The 19745-nt window shown below is 40.9% G+C and overlaps 1 protein-coding gene across 1 annotated transcript in view; it reads right to left on the bottom strand.

The window, feature by feature from the left end:
* Nucleotides 1–1590: 1590 nt before the first annotated feature.
* Nucleotides 1591–19745, bottom strand: part of PRKAR2B (protein kinase cAMP-dependent type II regulatory subunit beta) — a 73498-nt gene continuing 55343 nt past the window's right edge. Inside the window, exons 5-11 of the mRNA XM_079785398.1 lie at nucleotides 19560–19666; nucleotides 15808–15961; nucleotides 11398–11499; nucleotides 10060–10134; nucleotides 5599–5664; nucleotides 5332–5470; nucleotides 1591–3674 (exon numbers count right to left, since the gene is read on the bottom strand). Coding sequence (XP_079641524.1) covers nucleotides 3541–3674; nucleotides 5332–5470; nucleotides 5599–5664; nucleotides 10060–10134; nucleotides 11398–11499; nucleotides 15808–15961; nucleotides 19560–19666 — 777 coding nt within the window. The 3' untranslated portion in view covers nucleotides 1591–3540. The remainder of the gene's footprint in view (nucleotides 3675–5331; nucleotides 5471–5598; nucleotides 5665–10059; nucleotides 10135–11397; nucleotides 11500–15807; nucleotides 15962–19559; nucleotides 19667–19745) is intronic.

The following is a 19745-nucleotide window of genomic DNA, read 5'->3' as shown; positions in this document are numbered from 1 at the left end:
TAAAATAATTAAGCGGTGACCTGGCTAGTGTGCTCAGTGGTTAGAGCGTTGGCCCACCCACCAAAGGGTTGCAGGTTCGAATCCCGGTCAAGGGCACATACCTGGGTTGCAGGTTCAATCCCCTGCCCCAGTTAGAGTACATGCGGGAGGCAACCAATCGATGTCTCTCTCTCTCATATTGATGTTTTTCTCTCTCTCCTTCTTTCTTTACTCCTCCCCCTCTCTTCCATGCTCTCTAAAAAAATAAAAATAAAAATAAAAAGTCAATGGGAAAAATATCCTTGGGTGAGGATTAACAACAAAATAATAATAATAATGATAATAATAATAAAGGGGGGAAACCTTTATGTTAAAAGAGTGTTCTCTGAGACATTCTTTTTTTTTTTTTTTCAAAAATTGATTTTAGAGGCAGGAAGGAAGAAAGAGAAACATGGATTTGTTTCATGCATTCATTGGTTGATTATTGTATGTCCCCTGACGGGATCAAACCCGCAACCTTGGTGTTTTGGGGCGACTTACTAAATGAGCTACCTGGCCACAGCCTCTGAGAATTCTTAGCCACACATAATACATCCTTGAATGAAACTTCAACAGAGAATTTCCAGATAGTAGTAAGGATTCTTAGTGATTAGTAACATCCACAAGTCAAATGAGGCATTTTAGATACTTTGACATAAATTCCTTAGCCAGATTATTTGGTAATCTAATATAATTATATAAACATATCACAATTATATGAATAAATTTTTAAAAACTCTATTGCCATTCAGAACCACACTTTCTTTTTTTAAAAATATATTTTATTGATTTTTTTACAGAGAGGAAAGGAGAGGGATAGAGAGCTAGAAACATCAACCAGCTGCCTCCTGCACACCCCCTACCGGGGATGTGCCCGCAACCAATGTACATGCCCTTGACCGGAATCGAACCTGGGACCCTTCAGTCCGCAGTCCAACGCTCTATCCACTGAGCCAAACTGGCTTCGGCAAAACCACACTTTCTTGCCACATTATGCTCAGGTTGTTAAGTTTTCACATATGCTCTCTCTCTCAGGCTTTCCACATGGTGCAGTATGCACTATGGAAGTCATATTAGAAAACAAGCCAGCCCTGGCCGGATGGCTCCGTTAGAGTGTCGTCCCATGCACCAAAAGGTGGTGGGTTTGATTTCTGGTCAGGGCACATATCTAGGTTGTGGGTTTGATTCCTGGTTGCAGTGTATATATGGGAGGCAACCAATTGATGTAGCTCTCTCAAATTGATGTCTATTTATCCTCTCCTCTCTAAAAACAAAAAAAAAAAGTCAATGAAAACATATCCTCAGGCCCTGGCCGGTGTGACTTGGAGCATTGTTCTGTGCATTGGTAGGTTGCAGGTTCGATTCCAGGTCAGGGAACATACCTAAATTGTGGGTTCAATCCCTGGTCTGGGCATGTATGGGAAGCAACCTATGTTTCACATTCATGTTTCTCTCTCTCTCTTTCCCTTCCTCCCTCTCTAAAATCAATTAAAAAAAAATACTGTCAGGAGAGAATTTTTTTAAAAGGCCAAAAAAAATTTCATTAAACACAATTAACATAGTATATTATAAAAGTGTGCTTTATTAATAAGGAAAATTTAAATATAACCAATACTGAAAATAATGTAACTGGCACTTACAGCCTCAGAGTTCTTTATTAAACAGGCATTTTTTGCTATTCCATGAATAGTTAGCAATGAGCTTATGTAACAAAATAGTGAATAAAGAATACAGAATGATAAACCAGAAATCTGGAGTTCTGTGTGTTTTTTATTAACATGGCTTTTAAAATAAAATCAAACAGAAAACAAGTCATGTTATCCAAAGTATTGAGCTACTTTCAGGGCAGCTTCCCTGTTCTGTTAATTAAACTTTGGGACATTGCAACATAGGCTAGGGGAGATGAACTCATAGAAAACATTGCTCTATTCATTTACCTCCCAGTCTACAAAAAAAGAAAAGAAAAAAAGAAAACAAGTCATCTTCATGTAGTAAGTTCTCTTCCTACAAAAAAGTTTGCAAAATTGTTCAAGTGTTCTAAAATGTGGCTGAAGTTATGCTTTACAACTTCTTGTGTGTGTGTGTATATATATGTGTGTGTGTGTATATATATATATATATATATATATATATATATATATATATATATAATCTGGTTCACATTTTAAACCACATTTTCATTATACCAGTAAGACCATAAACATTCTCTAATAAGACCACACTAGCCACAGAATAATTTTACTTGTGTGTATATTTCTTTAAAACATGTTTCTCAAATCTAATTGATTGGTTAAAAGTCAAGTGGTTAGAATTAATCTCTCTAGACACTGGGGTCATGTAGGCTAGAAATGTAAGGCTATATTGCTTTGGTTGACTATAATTCATCTTACGCAGCCAAAAATAAGTCTATAAATTACCGATGAAAATCTGTTCTGGTTGAGTTCATTCTGCACTACAGCAACTGGCAAAGCCTAATGGTACATTTGGCATGGGCAGAAATTCCTTTTATCTTTGCATATGATTTTGTTTCTAAAAATGTATTACCACCTTGGAGGAACCCTATGGGAGCAGATGTCTGAAAGAAAGCTACTATGGATACAAATGAAGAACAAAAATATTCTGTGGGCATGTTAAGGACCCCAAATTATTTTTAGTAAAGATTTTTTTTGTAGTATATATAAGATCTTAGACTTTTAGAAGACAACAAGTAAATTTAAATAGCTTTCCAAAAAAACTTTGTGACATTATATGTCAAACTCAAATTTTTAAAGATAAAGAACACAGAGAATTGCAAATGAAAAAGGAAGCAGAGGGAAAAAGTGTTAATGATCTCTCACTTAAAAAAGATTCTTCCCTATTACAGTGACTCGATTGCCTGTCCTTAAAACCATTGGTTACTGACATTATGCCAAAGAAGTCAAAATGTACTTTATTGCAAAAATATAAAAGGTTTTTAAATTGCATATGCTGTTTTATACCATTTCACCAATAGGCCAAGGCCAGCATATAACTTTTCAAGCCAGAAAAACTTTAAAAGAAAAATGATTAAAATTGTACTTACTATATATATATATAACGAGTTGTAAAAAGAATGTGATGCCATGCTGTATAGCATGATTCATTGCCGAGTTCCCTCTGACATGGGCACCGTCACTGACATATCATTCTGAGTAAGTCAAAACAAACACAGATCGCCTATGATAACATCCTTTAATTATCTTCTTAAACAGATACTTGCAGTATATTACAATCATTTGAATAAACCTTTCAGTCAATTTTGTGGAGTAGAAAATCATTTTATCAGTATGTCGATATTTTTTATGATCTATTCTTTAGAAAGTGATGTTAAAGCCTATTGCCTATTAAATCACTACTCTGTTTACTGATACATTGTAAATGTAAAAAAAGGAAAAAACCGGAAATCACAGAAAATGCTTGGCATCTACACAAACACATTCTCAGTGGACTAACCACTACTGTGTAATTTTGTCACTATAGGTCTTCTTGCTCCATACGTTTGCTTCATGCAGTGGGTTCAACAATATCCATGTTTGTTCCAAACAGGGCAACTAATTGTTCTTCATAGGTGGTGATGTTCCTTTTCATAATTTCCATGCAAGGTCCCAAAAGCCTTTCAAATGCTTGCACATCCATGGCTAAGAAAAGGGGAGAATAAAAGAAATATGAATAACGTTCTTTGAAAATGGACAGAATTTCTGAGTCATTTATGATATTCTGCCTATGTCAATAATGCAATTATTAGATAAACATACAAGAAAAAGGCGTAAAGATAAAAATGTTCCACTTCCAAAGGAAGTAGAGTCCCTGGGCAATATGATGTGTAATGCAAGGTTGGTGGGAGGTTCCTGATCCAGGTTGGGAAAAGAATGAGGGACTGTTAAAGGCAAGGCCTTGAAATAAAAAAAAATTAGTGACGTCAACACCTGAGTACATAGAGAATCCTCAGAGATGGCAAGGAGTGTGTTCTGTTCCCCTCAGGGTGTACAATGCCATGTTTGGAAGACCAAATGTTACCTTCTATAGTTTTTACACTCATACCATTGTCTAGTCACTTAAAAATGGCAACCAAAATAATGCTTTTGTCCACTTCTATAACTATATAAGTCACTTTACCTGCCTGTCTCATGCATTTCTAAAAACTAAATTTATAATACACACATGGAAAATATGATCAGTCTTCACCACAGAACTAATCACAAATTAGAATTCACTTTTTTTTTTGCCTTTCAAAAAGGTAAAAAGGCAAGGCTTACAAAAATAGAGTGAATGGCCATTCTTGCACTGCTGGTAGCATGTAAATTGGTACAAATAAAAGTGACTTGGCAATATACAATATATCAAAAGCTACAAAAAGAAAACCCACTTCTAAAACCATTTCTAAGGGAAAATCCTATGTATGGAAAAGTAGTCTATACACACCAAACAAAGGCCCTCCCTCCAAATGGAGCCAAAACCCTCAAAATAGTTACCAGTGTGTGTGTAGGGGAGGGGGTGGGGGAGGAGGGGACACTGGGCGGGACACTGAATAGTTTATAATGTGCATATTACCCTAACAGAACGTTACAATTTGATGTAATAAAGTGAGAATATGCCTAAGTTACAATGAATGAAGAGAGCTGCTCACGGCTGGCGAGCGCAGCTGCGGTGGCGGGAGCCTTTCTCACCTCCGCGGCAGGACTAAGGATGTCCGACTGCTGGCTTGGGAGAGCCGTAGCGGTCAGTTGGACATCCCCCAAGGGCTCCCAGACTGCGAGAGGGCGCAGGCTAAGCTGAGGGACCCCCCACCCCTGAGTGCACGATTTCTCATGCACCGGGCCTCTAGTATTAAAATAAGATGTTATCTCATGCCTAGAAAAAAAGGATACAATATATATGTACGTGAAATTATTATTATTATTATTATTATTATTATTATTATTGATGTCAGAGAGGAAGGGAGAGGGAGAGAGAGAAACATCAATGATGAGAGAGAATCCTAGATTGGCCGCCTCCTGCACACCTCCCACCAGGGACTGAGCCCACAACCCTGGCATGTGCCCTGACTGGGAATCGAACCGTAACCTGGTTCATAGGTTGATGCTCAACCACTGAGCCACTCCGGCTGGATTATGTGAAATTATTTTCTTTTAAATGGCTTCCACAAACTGATTTTTTAAAGCAATGAATGCTTCCTTTGTTATGTTGGGGACCATAAAACCTGTGGACCCTATAAAATAATCTGTACAACATGGATACATAAAATGCAGACACAACATCAACCGGGAGAAGCATGCCCACCGTGGTGAGTCCTACCTAAACATTTGACAGTCCCAATGGCGTGTGCAGAGGCTGCTCGAGGTTTGTTGGTTACCAGAGCAAGTTCTCCAAAGTACTGTCCCCGAGAACACCGAGCGATTTCCACCGCACCGTTCTCTTCCACTTCTGCTTTACCCTGACAAGGTAATTAAAAGCATCAGCTTTGACTCTGCATGTTGAAAAAACAAAAGTTAACCTTAGTCTAAACATCAAAAAGAAAATTGATTATGTTCCTAGCTAATATGTGGATTTTTTAAAACTCACCTTCCTTTTCATAGTAATTTTCACTTCTCCAGATTCTACAATGAAAAAAGAATCAGCCAAATCTCCCTATAAGAATAAAACAAAAACAGTGAAAATGCAAATTTAGTTGACAAAAATCCTCTTGCCTATCAAAACCCTGAAGTCAATCCAACCCCAATGTACAGATGATTTGCCTGGAAAGTGAATCCCCATGGAGAACAGGCTTTATTTATCTTCCTAAATAGAGGTTACAATAGACAATCACATAGTAATGATTTCATTTGTAAAAATTATCTGAAATAATATACTCTCTACCATAGCATTTCTGAGTCAAGAAAATATGGCAAATAACGGTGGGTAAGAATTCCACCCAAATATCAGCCTGGATAACGGCACAGATGTTGGAAAAGGCAGCACCATTCCCAGCAGCACCTGCTCAGTCAGCAGGAATGGCAGTAGGTGCTGTGCACACTGTGTTGTCCTAATGTAACAAGTATTAGCATGGCAGCCCAAGATAAGCCATCGACTTTCAAAGAGAATACACCCAGACTTATTTGGAAACTGTAGATATGGGTCCTGATGTTTTGACTGCAGTCAGGGACGAAAGATGCCAGTTTACTGACAATCCACCTCCAGGCCTCAAAAACACTGGGGGCTTTGGGAGCTGGATGAAAAAGGTGAAGGGATTAAGCGTAAAGAACAAACAAAAAAATAAAACCCTTAAAAAAGAGAGAAAGTGTCATTTCTAACTGCATATCCATTTTTTCTTGGTGGTGGTTTATTTTTTTGTTAAATATATTTTTATTTATTTCAGAGAGGAAGGGAGAGAGGGAGGGAGGGAGGGGGAGAGGGAGGGAGGGGGAGGGAGGGGGAGAGAGAGAGAGAGAGAGAGAGAGAGAGAGAGAGAGAGAGAGAGAGAGAGAGAGAGAGAAACATCAATGATGAGAGAGAATCATTGATTGGGTGCTTCCTGCATGTCCCACACTGGGGATTGAGCCCTCAACCCAGGCATGTACCCTGACCAGGAATCAAACCATGACCTCCTGGTTGAAAGGTCGATGCTCAACCACTGAGCCATGCCAGCGGGGCTTGGTGGTGTTTTTGAATAAACTCTGATTTCCAATGCTGCCTTCTGAATTAAATAGTATAATATAGAAGACAGTAGATACTGACTTTTCCTGAGCCTCTCAAAGTGATTTTGAAGAAATTTAGATACTTCAAAACTCTTTAGTACTATAATTCTAGAAATACATTATCAGATTACATCACAAAATATTGAGTCAAGATTTATATTATACTAGAGGCCCAGTTCACGAAATTCATGCAGGGGGGTGTGTGTCCCTCAGCCCGGCCTGCACCCTCTCCAATCTGGGACCCCTCGGACATCCCTCTCACAATCTGGGACCGCTGGCTCCTAACCGCTTGCCTGCCTGCCTGCCTGATTGCCCCTAACGCCTCTGCCTGCCTGCCTGATTGCCCCTAACCGCCTCTGCCTGCTGACCTGATCGCCCCCAACTGCCCTCCCCTGCTGGCCTGATCACCCCCCCTAACTGCTCTCCCCTGCCGGCCTGATCTTGCCCCTAACTGCTTGCTCCCCTGCTGGCCTGATCGCCCCTAATTATCTCTGCCTTGGCCCCCGCCACTGTGGCTTTTTCCGGAAGGAAGTCAGACGTCCAGAAGATGTCCAGTTGACCCGGTCTAATTAGCATATTACCCTTTTATTAGTATAGAATAGATAGTATAGATATGTATGCTTATAAATGCTTAATAGACAATACCTCAAAATATCTTTAATAAACTCCAAGTAAAGTGTACATATCTCCTTTCCCTTATCTTTACAACAGGTTTTCATAAGCACTTCGTGTTAACTTTTCAAGTGTTTTGAATCATAGTAGGTCTATCAACTGCTGTGTAATTCAGTTTTCAAAACATGCTCTAAGTCCATGTAAAACTGGTGAAATCTGAGTAAGGTCTATGACCAATGTCAGTTCCTAGTTTTGATGCTGTGCTACATTGATGCAAGATGCACTGGCAGAAACTGGGTGAAGAGTGCATGGGGCTTCTCTGTACTATATTTGCAACTTCCTGTGAAGCTATAATTATCTATAACAATCAAAGTGTAATATGCTAATTTAGACCAGACATCCTTCTGGCCGTCCTTCTGGACTACCTTCTGGATGAAGCTGGGGCTGGGAGGGCCCAGGCAGCTGCCGAGCTTGCATCGGGCCAAGGCAAGCCGCCATGGCTGCGAGGGCCGAGTCCCTTGAATGAATTTCGTGCATCAGGCCTCTAGTATCAAAATAAAAGGCTAAAATAAAATCATTTCAAAAGTGCTCTATATTTTTTATCAATTTATATAGTAGAATCTTAGCCCTGTTTTCTAATTTGATTCCACTTTTTCCCAACCCATCACTGCTCTAATCTGTTAAGTGTGTGAGGTGGAGGGACAGAAATTGATTTACTTATTTGCCTTCTAAAACAATTATTCTTTCATCTGTCTCACAGACTTTGAATCTTTTTTCACATATACCCAAAGAAGACACAATATTTAATTTTAATGCTCACCTGAGGATATTTTTTCCATTGATCTTTAGACAGAGTAGAAGGGAGTGATGGGTGGGGGAGAGGGGGAAGAGAGAAAGAGAGAGAGAGAGAGAGAGAGAGAGAGAGAGAGAGAGAGAGAGAGAGAGAGAGAGAGAGACCAATTTGGTTGGCTCCCAAATAAGCCCAGATGGGCGGGGGATGGAACCTGCAACCAAGGTATGTGCCCTTTTGACTGGGACTTCAGCCCATGACCCTTCAGTCCGTGGGCAATGCTCTAACCACTGAGAAAAACCAGCCAGGGCAAGAGAGAATATTTTAGATAAATAGTACAACACAACATAATATATGATAAAAATTACAGAATCTAACCCTAGCTGGTTTGGCTCAGTGGATGGAGTGTTAGCCTGCGGACTGAAGGGTCCAGGGTTTGATTCCAGTTGAGGGCACATGCCTAGGTTGTGGGCTCAGTCCCTAGTGGGGGGCCTGCAGAAGGCAGCCAATCAATGATTCTCTCTCAGTGACTGATGTTTCTATCTCTCTCCCCCTCTCCCTTCCTCTCTGAAATCAATGAAAGTATATTTTAAAAAAATTACAGAATCTATTAAAAATCTGTTTAAATCATTTGCTCAATACTCCAAAAATATAACTAGGAATAAGGTACTATCCACATGCTTTATTTCTGAACTTCAACTGTTTTCATAAATCCTACTTCTTAGCAGCCCTATTCTAACCAAGGCATGTATTACTACTACTGACTCCAACTGGATCTTAGAAAAGATTTGTTGGTTAAATAGCATGTTAGCCCTTATTTAGTATCTGGAAGCCAACACAGTATACGGTACAGTGTGTTCCCTTCTTGGTTAATTTTTTCAGGGAGCAGCCTCAGGTGTCACTATGAATTGATCATACAAATTCTAATATATTCCAATGTACCTTCTGAGTCCTTATTAATTTCACCTGTTTTTTCCTCTTATAAATGGCATCTTATTATTCTTTATATGCACGTTGTGTACAAATATAAAATTATGCAGAAATGCATTTGATGATTTAAGATATATTCATTAGGAGTTAATCCTATACAATAAAAGGCTAATATGCAAATAGACTGAATGGCGGAACAACTGGAACAACCGGACAACCGGTCGCTATGACGTGCGCTGACCACCAGGGGGAGTGCGTGGAACATGGTGGGTGTTGGCCGCGGTGGGATGGTGGAGCAGGTGAGCGGGGGTGCCAGACCAAGACAGGGCGCCAGTCACTGTCATCGGGGTGAGCCTCTGGTGGTTACTGAAAAGTCTTTGCTCCTGCGCGCTGCAGTCCCGCTTGGCGCTTGCACCTGCTGCCGGCGCCGGCCCCACTCGCACCCACTGCCGGCACCCGGCGCCGGTCCCCATTGCTCGGCGCCATCAGCGGGTGCGAGCAGTGGCTGCCAGCCCTGATCGCTCCTGAGGGCTTTCCCACCTCCCCGTGCTCCTGAGGGGCGATCCGGGCAGCAGCTGCCACAGCACCCACTGATGGCGCCGGCCCCGCTCACACCCACTGCTGGCGCCGGTCCCAATCGCTCCGCGCCGTCAGCGGGTGCAAGCGGGGTTGGCACTGTCAGCGTGTGGGAGCGGTGGGAGCGGGAGCAGGGCTGCCGGCAGAGAGGGCACCGGGCAGGGGTGTGGAGGATGGGCTGAGACCCACCCCGTGCCCACTGCAGCCTCACGGCCCACAGTTCCTTTCAAGGTGCACGAATTCGTGCACTGGGCCCCTAGTTATATAAATAAAAGTATTCAAATAGCTTAATGGCTATAAATTAAACCATTTTTAACTGGTCATTGGTAAAAATAATATTCATTTTATCCATCACTACATGCTAAAATTCATCAAGATATACAATGTATAAGAACCTTTTGGGATAGAACCTTAAACTATATTGTGTAAAAAGGATTATACCTGAGCAATGATTTGTTCTCCATCGTTGTATACTTTGGTGCCTATCACATCTACCACTTTCAGGCGTTCAGAAACCTACCAAGGAAAAAAGAAGACTATTAAATAGATTAACTGGGAAATCTTACCTATTTCAGAGGTTTAAAAATTGGTAGCCTAAAAGCCAAATAAACCGAGCAGCATGTGGGTTTGTGTGTGTTATATTAACAGCCAGTATTTTAAAATAAATTTCTCACAAAAATTTGAATTTCCAGCTTCTCTTGAAAAATCAGGAGAGCCAGCAACATTCAGCCTGCATTTTCACCTGGCAACAATAAACTACGGTGAAATAGCAGCTGTTTCTTTAGATGGAGCACATGTTCTCCAGTTTACCAAAATCCCATCCTTGTGGCTTGATTTTTCTTTTTTATGTTACTTGCTTAGCTCTGAGTGCATTTGGATTTCCAACCCCTGATGTATTTTTATTTAAAGAGATGCTGCTAGAGAAGATCAGCTGCCTATTATGCATTCTGTAACGTGGCCAAAATTTCTGCCAGGCATATACTGACAATACAACAAAGATACTTCAGTAGATGAGTCAGTACTAACTACAAAGTATTTGGCCCAGATGCTGGAAGGATGATGTTGCCAGCCGCCAAGACGGGAGAGGGGCAGAGTAGATTTAGGATGTGAGATCTGAGATGTCTATTAGGTGTCTGAGAGGAAACATTAAATACTCAATTAGATAAGTAAGTCTGGCATTCTAGGGAGGGACCTTGTCCGATGATGTCAATTTTAAAAGACATGAACACACAGTGTTTAAAGCCAGGGGATCTGACAAGTTCACCAAGTGAATAAGAATAGCCTGAATAAAGTAGCAAAGATGACTGAGAAGAGGCCAGTGAGGACATGAGGGCTTTTTTTTTTTTTTTTTTTTTTTTAACTGGAAGGATTTATTTTTTGGTGAGGGAGAGAATTTTGTTCTATTTTTTGTTTCTTTTCCCTGATATGTTTATAATAGATATTCACTACATTGAGTTAATATTGGCATTGTGTATTTAGATCACCTCTCCCTGTAAAGGTATAACTAGTAGCTACTGCTGACATTTACATGGTTATTTTAAGTCTGCTTCTAGAAAGGGACCACCTATACCTCTGCTATAGATGCTCGCAGGAATCTATTACTTATAAACAATAAGACAAATGCAGGTATAGGTAGTAAAAGAAATACTGAGCTATACAAAAACCATAATTTAATCTTTCAATGAAAATACGGATTTTTATTCAAAGAAACTTTTGTATAGAAATAAACATTCCTAAGGAAACAAAAGCTTTTAAAACAAAATAAAAACATATACTTACTTCCAAAGATTTAAGGAATGGCAGTGACTCAATAAAATTTTCATACATTTTTCTCTTTTTGGCATTATTTTTTACAATTATTCTCCTGAAGGTTACCCTGTCCTAAAGGCAGAATATAAAATATTATTATACTTTTAATGTTAAGATTTTTATTTCTTTAAGCATAAAATATAAAGCCATATAAAATATTATTTTCAGTTTTTTAACGAAGAATCAGTTTATTTTATTCAGAGATTTACCATCATGCAATTAGGCTAACCCCACAAGGTGGCACTGTTGCACCATTTACAAAACTAGATTCCAGCACCGTGTTCTTTTTCCCACCTCAACTTTGAGATATAATTAACTTAAAAGTATACAAAGTATTGATTTGATACATTTATACACTGACATGACTACCACAGCAGAGTTAGTTAAAAGCCTTTATCACCTCACATAATTAACATTTCTCCTCTGTAGTAAGAACATTTAAGATTCACTTTTAGCAACTTTCAAATATATAATACAACACTGTTAACTATAAATCATCATGCTGTATATTAGATCCCAGAATTTATTAATCTGATCATTGGAATTTTGTACCCTTTGACCAATATCTCCCCATTTTCCCCGCCCTCAGCCCCTGGCAACCACCACTGTACTCAGTTTCTATGAGTTCGCACTAGCACTCAGTTCTTTTACCATAGGTAACAGCCTACAGCATTACACCATCAATTCAAGAAGACACGACCAGCATTTTTTTTTCCATTTATTAATCCGCACCTGAGGATATTTTCTCCATTGATTCTTAGAGAGAGGAGAAGGGAGGGGAGGAGAGGGAGAAGGACAGAGAGAAACATGGATGTGAGAGAGACATCCCGTGGTTGCCTCACACGGTGTCCAGACCAGGGCTGGGGATCGAACCTGAAACCCAGGTATGTGCCCTTGACCAGGAATCAAATCCACAACACGTCAGTGCACTGGCCAACACTCTAACCACTTAGCAACACTGTCCAGCGTGACCAGCATATTTTTATTGAGGTATAATTGACATAAAACATGAGTTTCAGGTGTAAAACATAATGATTCAATATTTGTATATGTTGCAAAATGATCACCACAATAAGCTTAGTTAATAAGCTTAGTTAATATCCATCACTTTACATAGTTAAAAAAACCTTTTTCTTTGTGATGAGAACTTTAAAAATCTACTCCTGTAGCAACTTTCTTCTTTTATTATTTTAAATAAAAAAATTTTAAATCATTTTTTATTTTTCAGTTACACTTGATATACAAATTATATTAGTTTTAGGTGTACACTCCAGTCATTAGACATTATAATCAGTGGTCACCACCCGGTGGTCCTCGGGCCACTGGTGGTCTGTGAGGTCCAAAAGGGTGGTGACGGCTACATTATATAATTTACTAAGTGATCATCCCAATAAATCTGGTATCCATCTAACACCGTACATAGTTACTAGAATATTATTGACTAGATATTATATTCTCTTTGCCACACTTTACATCCCCATGACTATTCTGTAACAACCAATTTTCTTAATCCCTTCGTCTTTTTCACCTGTCCTCCAGTACCCCTCCCATATGGCAACTGTCAAAATGTTCTCTATTTATGCGTCTGTTTCTGCTCTGCTTGTTTGCTTACTTTGTTTTTTAGATTCAATTGTTGATAGATATATATGTATTGCCTTAATTGCCATTTTATTCATATTTTTTAAACATTAAAAAAGATGATTTTTTTTTTTGAGAGAGAGGAAGGAAGAGGGAGAGAAACATCAATATGAGAACATAACATCAATTGGCTGCCTCCTGCACACCCCTTATGGGGGATCGAGCATGCAACCTGAGCATGTGCCCTGACTGGGAATCGAACTGGCAACCTTTTGGTCCACAGGACGATGCCCCACCAACTGAGACACACCAGCCAGGGCTGTTCATATATATCCCCCCGCCCCCCCGCCCCCCCACCCCCCCCCCCCCCCCCGCTCCATCTTGAAGAAAACCCTTTAACATTTCATGTAATACTGCTTTGGTAGTGATGAATTCCTTTAGCTTTTTCTTGTCTGGAAAGCTCTTTGTATGACCTTTGATTCTAAATGATAACTTTGGTAGGTAGAGTAATCTTGGTTGTAGATCCTTGTTTTTCATTACCTTGAATATTTCTTGCCAATCCCTTCTGGCCTGTAAAGTTTCATTTGAGAAATCACCTAACAGTCTTATGGGAACTCTCTTGTAGGTAACTGTTTTTCTCTTACTGCTTTTAAGATTCTCTGTCTTTAACATTTTGCATTTTAATTATGTTGTGCCTCTTTGGGTTCATCTTATTTGGGACTTTCTGCACTTCCTGGACTTGTATGTCTACTTCCTTCACTAGGTTAGGGAAGTTTTCTGTCACTATTTTTTCAAACAGATTTTCAGTTTCTTGTCCTCTCAGTTCTCCTTCCGGTACTCCCCATGATGCGAATATTGGCATGTTTGAAGCTGTCAGAGAGGTTCCTTACCCTATGCACATCCCCCTCCCCCCCGCCCCACCCACCGGTTTGCTGTTCTGATTGAGTGTTTTTTGCCTCCTTATATTCCAAATTACTGATTTGATGCTCGGCTTCAACTACTCTACTGTTGATTATCTGTAAATTATTCTTCATTTCAGTTAGGGTATCCTTCATTTCTGACTGTTTTTTTTTTTTGTGTGTGTGTGTGTGTTTTTTATGGTTTGCATGTCCTCTTTTATGCTGATGAAGTACTCACTAAGTTCACTGAGCATCCTTATAACCAGCGTTTTTAACTCTGCATCTAGTAGATTGTTTGTCTCTATTTTGTTCGGTTCTTTTTTTAAGGAGCTTTGTTCTCTTCTTTCATTTGGGAGATGTTTCTTTGTATTCTCATTTTGGCAGCTTCCTTGTGTTTGTTTCTATCAACTAGGTAGAGCTGCTATGTCTCTCAGGCTTGGTGGCCTAATGTGGTAGAAGTTCCATAGGGTCCAGTGGCACAGCTTTCCTCAATCACCCAAGCTGGGCACTCCGGGTGCACCCTCCTGTCCCCATGTGGGTGGGCTGTGTATACCTTCCTGTTGTAGTTGAGCCTTGATTGCTATTGGCATGTCAATGGGAGGGATTTACCCCCAGGCTTATTGGCTGCTAGGACTGACTATGACCACTGACCACCGACCACCATGGAGGATCAGCTGTGCGGGCGCCTACCTCACAGAGCAGGACTTAATTCAGTGGGGTTCTGGTGCCTGCTGAGTCTGCCCCCTGAGTGTGCCACTTGTAGAGGTGGTTGGGTGGTGCTCTGATGTCCTCTGGGAGCACTGGCTCTGGGGCCTCCGGGGAAGTGCAGGCCAAGGTCAGCTACTGCCTATGTTCTGCCCACAGATTACAATACAGTCAAACCTCGTTTCTCGAATGTCTCCCACCTAGAACAATTTGGTTCTCGACTAAGAGGTTCACAAAAATGTCTCAGTTGTCGACCAAAACTTACAGTTTTTGACCTGACAACCCTTTCAGGCTGATACCTCAGCATCACAAAAAGCATCTCTCAGGCAATCAAGGAGAGATGCTTTTGTTGCTGGCGATATCAATGATTAGCACAATTTTAAAACATAATGTTGCTAAGGGTGTGAAAGTGCTCACAAAACAACAATCACAGGCAATTGGATAGGTAGAAAATCTGTTGTTTGGATAAATGAAAAGCAGTTAACCAGTGACAGCATTTCGGAGGCAGTGATATATTAAAAATGTGTTTAAGGCTAGCAGGGGATGGTTCTTTATACTTAAGAAGTTTTTATTTGTAGATTAAACAGTACATTAGACATGTACTGCATATAAGAAAGGTTAAAACAGGGAATCATTTGGGGGTCTGGAATGGATTATTTCAATTTACATTGTTTCTCTAATGAGAAAAAAATGATTCGGTTTTCAAACAAAGCACTTCTCGAACGGCCGTCTGAGCAAATTAAGTTTGAGAACTGAGGTTCCATTGTACTTACACAGAACGCTATGTCAAGAAATAGCACTGAAGGCTTTGGTTGTTTCTTGTGTGGCTGGCTGGTTAGAAGGGAATAAAGGGGGATCATTTTGGATCTGAGTGTCTTTTTCCAGGACGAGTACACTGAGCACCTGACTTGACGGGGGAAGAGGACATGAAGATTTCACTCAGCCCGGTCTTAGTGCCCAACATTTCAGCATCCAGTAGCTGCTTAGTAAAATCCCCTGGTGCCTGGTGATCTCAAATAAATCCACCTATTTAACACGTTAAGCGCCCAGACAGTCACCGGTGAATGACACTATACTTTCCATCGGAAGACAAAATAGGCTGGGCACTTAACATGTTAAATAAAATACTGTCTCTACCTGGTTGCTGTCATAATGCTTTTTACAAATAACACTGAGCTCAAAGAAATAAGTCACTCACCAAACCCCACAGAGCGCCAGGAGAGGTAGCAGTGATTGTAGCTGCTCTGGGTGTGTTGTACATTAAGGCCAGTTCTCCAAAGCTCCCACGATTATCATAGTTACCAACACATCTTCCAACACCATCACATTTCACATAAATATCGAATGTTCCTCTGTTGGACACAGGGAAAATAAGAGGCAAAAGTAATTCAGGTAAAACCTCATTCCAATAAAACCTGATTTGAGAGAAAAGCCCTGTGCAATAAAATCTCATTCCCAGCCTCCCTTTCCCCTCTGATGACAACAAGCAGTAAAAGGTCATTAACATATGCCAGGGACACCATCTGGTCCAGACAAGCATGAAGGAACCCTCAACTAGATGAGGGTGAGGACCATACTTGTGCCTGCTGGGGAAAACGAGGCAAAACAATACAAATTTGAGGTAATAAAATAAATGATAAAAATATAACTAAGAGCAACCAAGCAGTATATGCATAGACTGCTATCAGAAAGAATGTATATGAAAATGCTGACTATAGTTATCTGTAAGCACAGGAAGAGTGAAAGGTTTCAGGGACATTAACTATCTAATTAAAAGTTTCTGTTTCTAAAGTGAACATGTATTAACTTTGAGGTCAGAAGAAAGTAACTATATATATGTATATACTAGTGTATATACACACTGAGTGGCCAGATTATTATGATCTCTGAACGCATAATAATCTGGCCACTCAGTGTATATCCTATATAATAAAAGGCTAATATGCAAATTGTCCCCTTGACCAGGAGTTCGACCAGCAGACAGACCGGCCAACCACCCATGTACCCTCCCCCTGGCCAGGCTGGCTGGACCCCACCCATGCACGAATTCATGCACCGGGCCTCTAATACACACACACATACACACAAAAACACCACACACACACACACACACACACACACACACACACACACACACACACTGAGTGGCCAGATTATTATGCATTCAGAGATCATAATAATCTGGCCACTGTGTGTGTATGTGTGTGTGTGTATAAATATATAAAAACCCAGGGCCTGTAATGACCAACCGAAGGCTTGACCAAACACCGGAAGTCAGTCCTGCAGTCGGTGCTGGGTTGTTGTGGCGACCCAGCACTGACTGCCGAGGGGGCTGTGGATCAGGCCCAGAGAGAGGCCCAAAAAGAGAGGCAGGGTCAGATCCACAGCCTCCATGGCAGCTGTTGATCACCCGTTGCCTCTCTCTTTCTCTCCAGGCTTCGCCAGCAGCCACACCTCTGTTTCTCTCCGGGCCTCCGCGGGAACTGCTGATTAGCCCCGCCTCTCTGATCAGGCCTGGAGATAGGACCGGAGACGCTGACTGGGATAGAAACCGACCAATCAGAACCAAATTGGCTGGCAGGGGAGGGCAGTTAGGGGTGATCAGGCAGACAGAGGCAGTTAGGGGCAATCAGGCCGGCAAGGGAGGGCCGTTGGGGGTGAGATCAGGTCAGCAGGGGAGGGCAGTTGGGGGCAAGATCAGGCCTGCAGGGGAGGGCGATTGGGGGCGAGATCAGGCTGGCAGGGGAGGGCAGTTGAAGGTAACCAGGCCAGTAGGGGAGGGCAGTTGGGGGCGAGATCATGCCAGCAAGGGAGGGCAGTTGGGGGCGAGGTCAGGCTGGCAAGGGAGGGCAGTTGGGGGCGAGATCAGGCAGGCAGGTGGAGAGTTAGGAGCAATCAGGCAGGCAGGCAGGTGAGCAGTTAGGAGCCAGCGGTCCCAGATTGCGAGAGGGATGTCTGACTAGGGGTCCCCGATTGGAGAGGGTGCAGGCTGGGCTGAGGGAACCCCCCCTCTGTGCATGAATTTCGTGCACCAGGCCACCAGTATATATATAAAATAGTTCTAACAACTTGGTCAATCACTACTGTACAGTACTTGTGAAGGTCCTTTATCATCTAGGAAGGGCTGGCAAACTGTGGCCCACACACTGGCTGCCTGCTTTCGCAGTTTTACTGGACACAAACACATGGGTTTATGCATAACCTATAGCTGATTTGCGCTGTGACAGCAGAGTTGAGTAGCTGCAACAGAGGCCACATGGCCCACAAAGCCTAACAAATTTACATCATCTGGCCCTTTATTTTACATCAAACCCCAAACTAAGAAAAAACACAAAAAGTGGTAGAAATTCAGACTGAATACCTGATCCTGGTAATTTTATAGTTTCTCTGTGCTTATCTTTTAGTTGGCATTCTTTTTCTAGGCAAATAAACCTCATTTTGCATGCTACTGAACTACATACGTCCAGATCCTATATTTATGTGAACTACACGCTTCTGTGGAGGGCTGTCTTTCCATGTACTGTAGGGTATCAGAGAACAAGGTTTCAAGGCTTGCTGAAGCACCTGTGATGGCAAACAGTCCTTTGGCTTTATCTTATTGGTTAAAGCCTAACACAGACGAAAAAGGGAGGGCTTTTATTAAAAAATGGATCAGGAATGGCTACAATACAAACAAAAACGTAAAAAAATAGACAAAGATATTAATGAATAAGGAAGGGAATAACTGGCTTTTAATACCATTCACAGATAGAATGGCTGTTTCAAGGATACTATTTAGATTTTTTTCATGAATAATTATTTTTCACGTATAGATTGATTCTCTTCTACTTCATACGATTTACACTTTTGCACTAAAACTGTTCTCTACATTTTCTACTTTGAATAAGATAAAATATACAATAAGTGTGCTGATGAGAAAGAAAATAAGCCATAGGCCAATTGAAATCATGAATCTAAAATCTGTTAGAATACTGTGCGCTTTTTTTTATACAGATCCCTTCCCCGATAACGTGAGGCCTCAGGCATGGAAAGAACACAGAGAGAACTGGCTGTGGGGTTGGCTCTACACCCATCATCTGGGCGATCTTAACCTACTCACGTCACTTCTGTGTGCCTGGGAGTTTTCACCTGTCAAATGGGTGACTAGGATCTGCCTGAAAAGGATGTGCTACAGACAAATGTAAGGGAATTATTATAGTCAAACTACCTACTAAGAGAAGATTAATCCTGTATTGTATGTGGGGTTCTAATATGCCCCTACAATCAAATACAGTTAAAACAGTTGAATAAATTTCTGAGGTGTTTCATTGATGAAAGCCATTAATGATACCAAATCCACGACTTTAACTTACATATGAGACAAGTGGTTCTGTTCGGTTCTAAAAGCAGACTCCACCACGGCCCTGGCTACAACTGCCTTGGCACCAGCTCCCTAAGGTCACCAGGGCATGTGGGATGAGGGAATGGGGGCATCAGTGAAAACCCTTGATCCAGAGAGCATGTACTACTGATTTATGAAAGGAAGCACCCAGAGTCAAGATCAAGGAATGAGGACTAAGCTGACAGATGGTGAATAATTTTCCTTAAGACTTCTGAGTTGAACACAGTTGTACCCAGAGAAGCAAATGTGATGCAATAAATCAGGCTGGAGACGATCTGTGTCCCACACAAAGCGAGAAGAGCTGGGGACACCAACTGTCTCATAACTACGTCATCATCACTTTACAAAAGTGAAGAAATAAAGACTCAGTTCAGACTGCTCTCCATTACATTTTAGAACTCTTACCTAATTACCCCTAAAAGCATTCAGAGCGGGCTTACAGTGCTATTAGGTAATAATAAGAGTAAAGAGGCAAAAGCAACTATGTATTAGTTTGATATCATTATAACAATTGAAATTTTACACGAAAGGTTCGTTACATTTCAGTAGGGAAGTTATGCAAAACTTACCTATCGATTACGTAAAAGTTGTCACCATCATCACCTTGATCAATTACATGTTCCCCTTCTTTGACCAATTTTTCAAACATGGCATCTAATACTTGAGACATCTGCTCCTATTTTTTAAAAAAGAAAAGATATAATATTTATGTTTATCTAGAACAGGTTTTCTTTCTTATTTATTTATTTATTTTA

This window comes from Cnephaeus nilssonii, assembly GCF_951640355.1.
Source record: "Cnephaeus nilssonii genome assembly, chromosome: 12".
NCBI classification, from domain to species: domain Eukaryota; kingdom Metazoa; phylum Chordata; class Mammalia; order Chiroptera; family Vespertilionidae; genus Cnephaeus; species Cnephaeus nilssonii.
The sequence above is the reverse complement of the archived record's forward strand: the minus strand, read 5'-3'. Positions and strand labels throughout refer to the sequence as shown.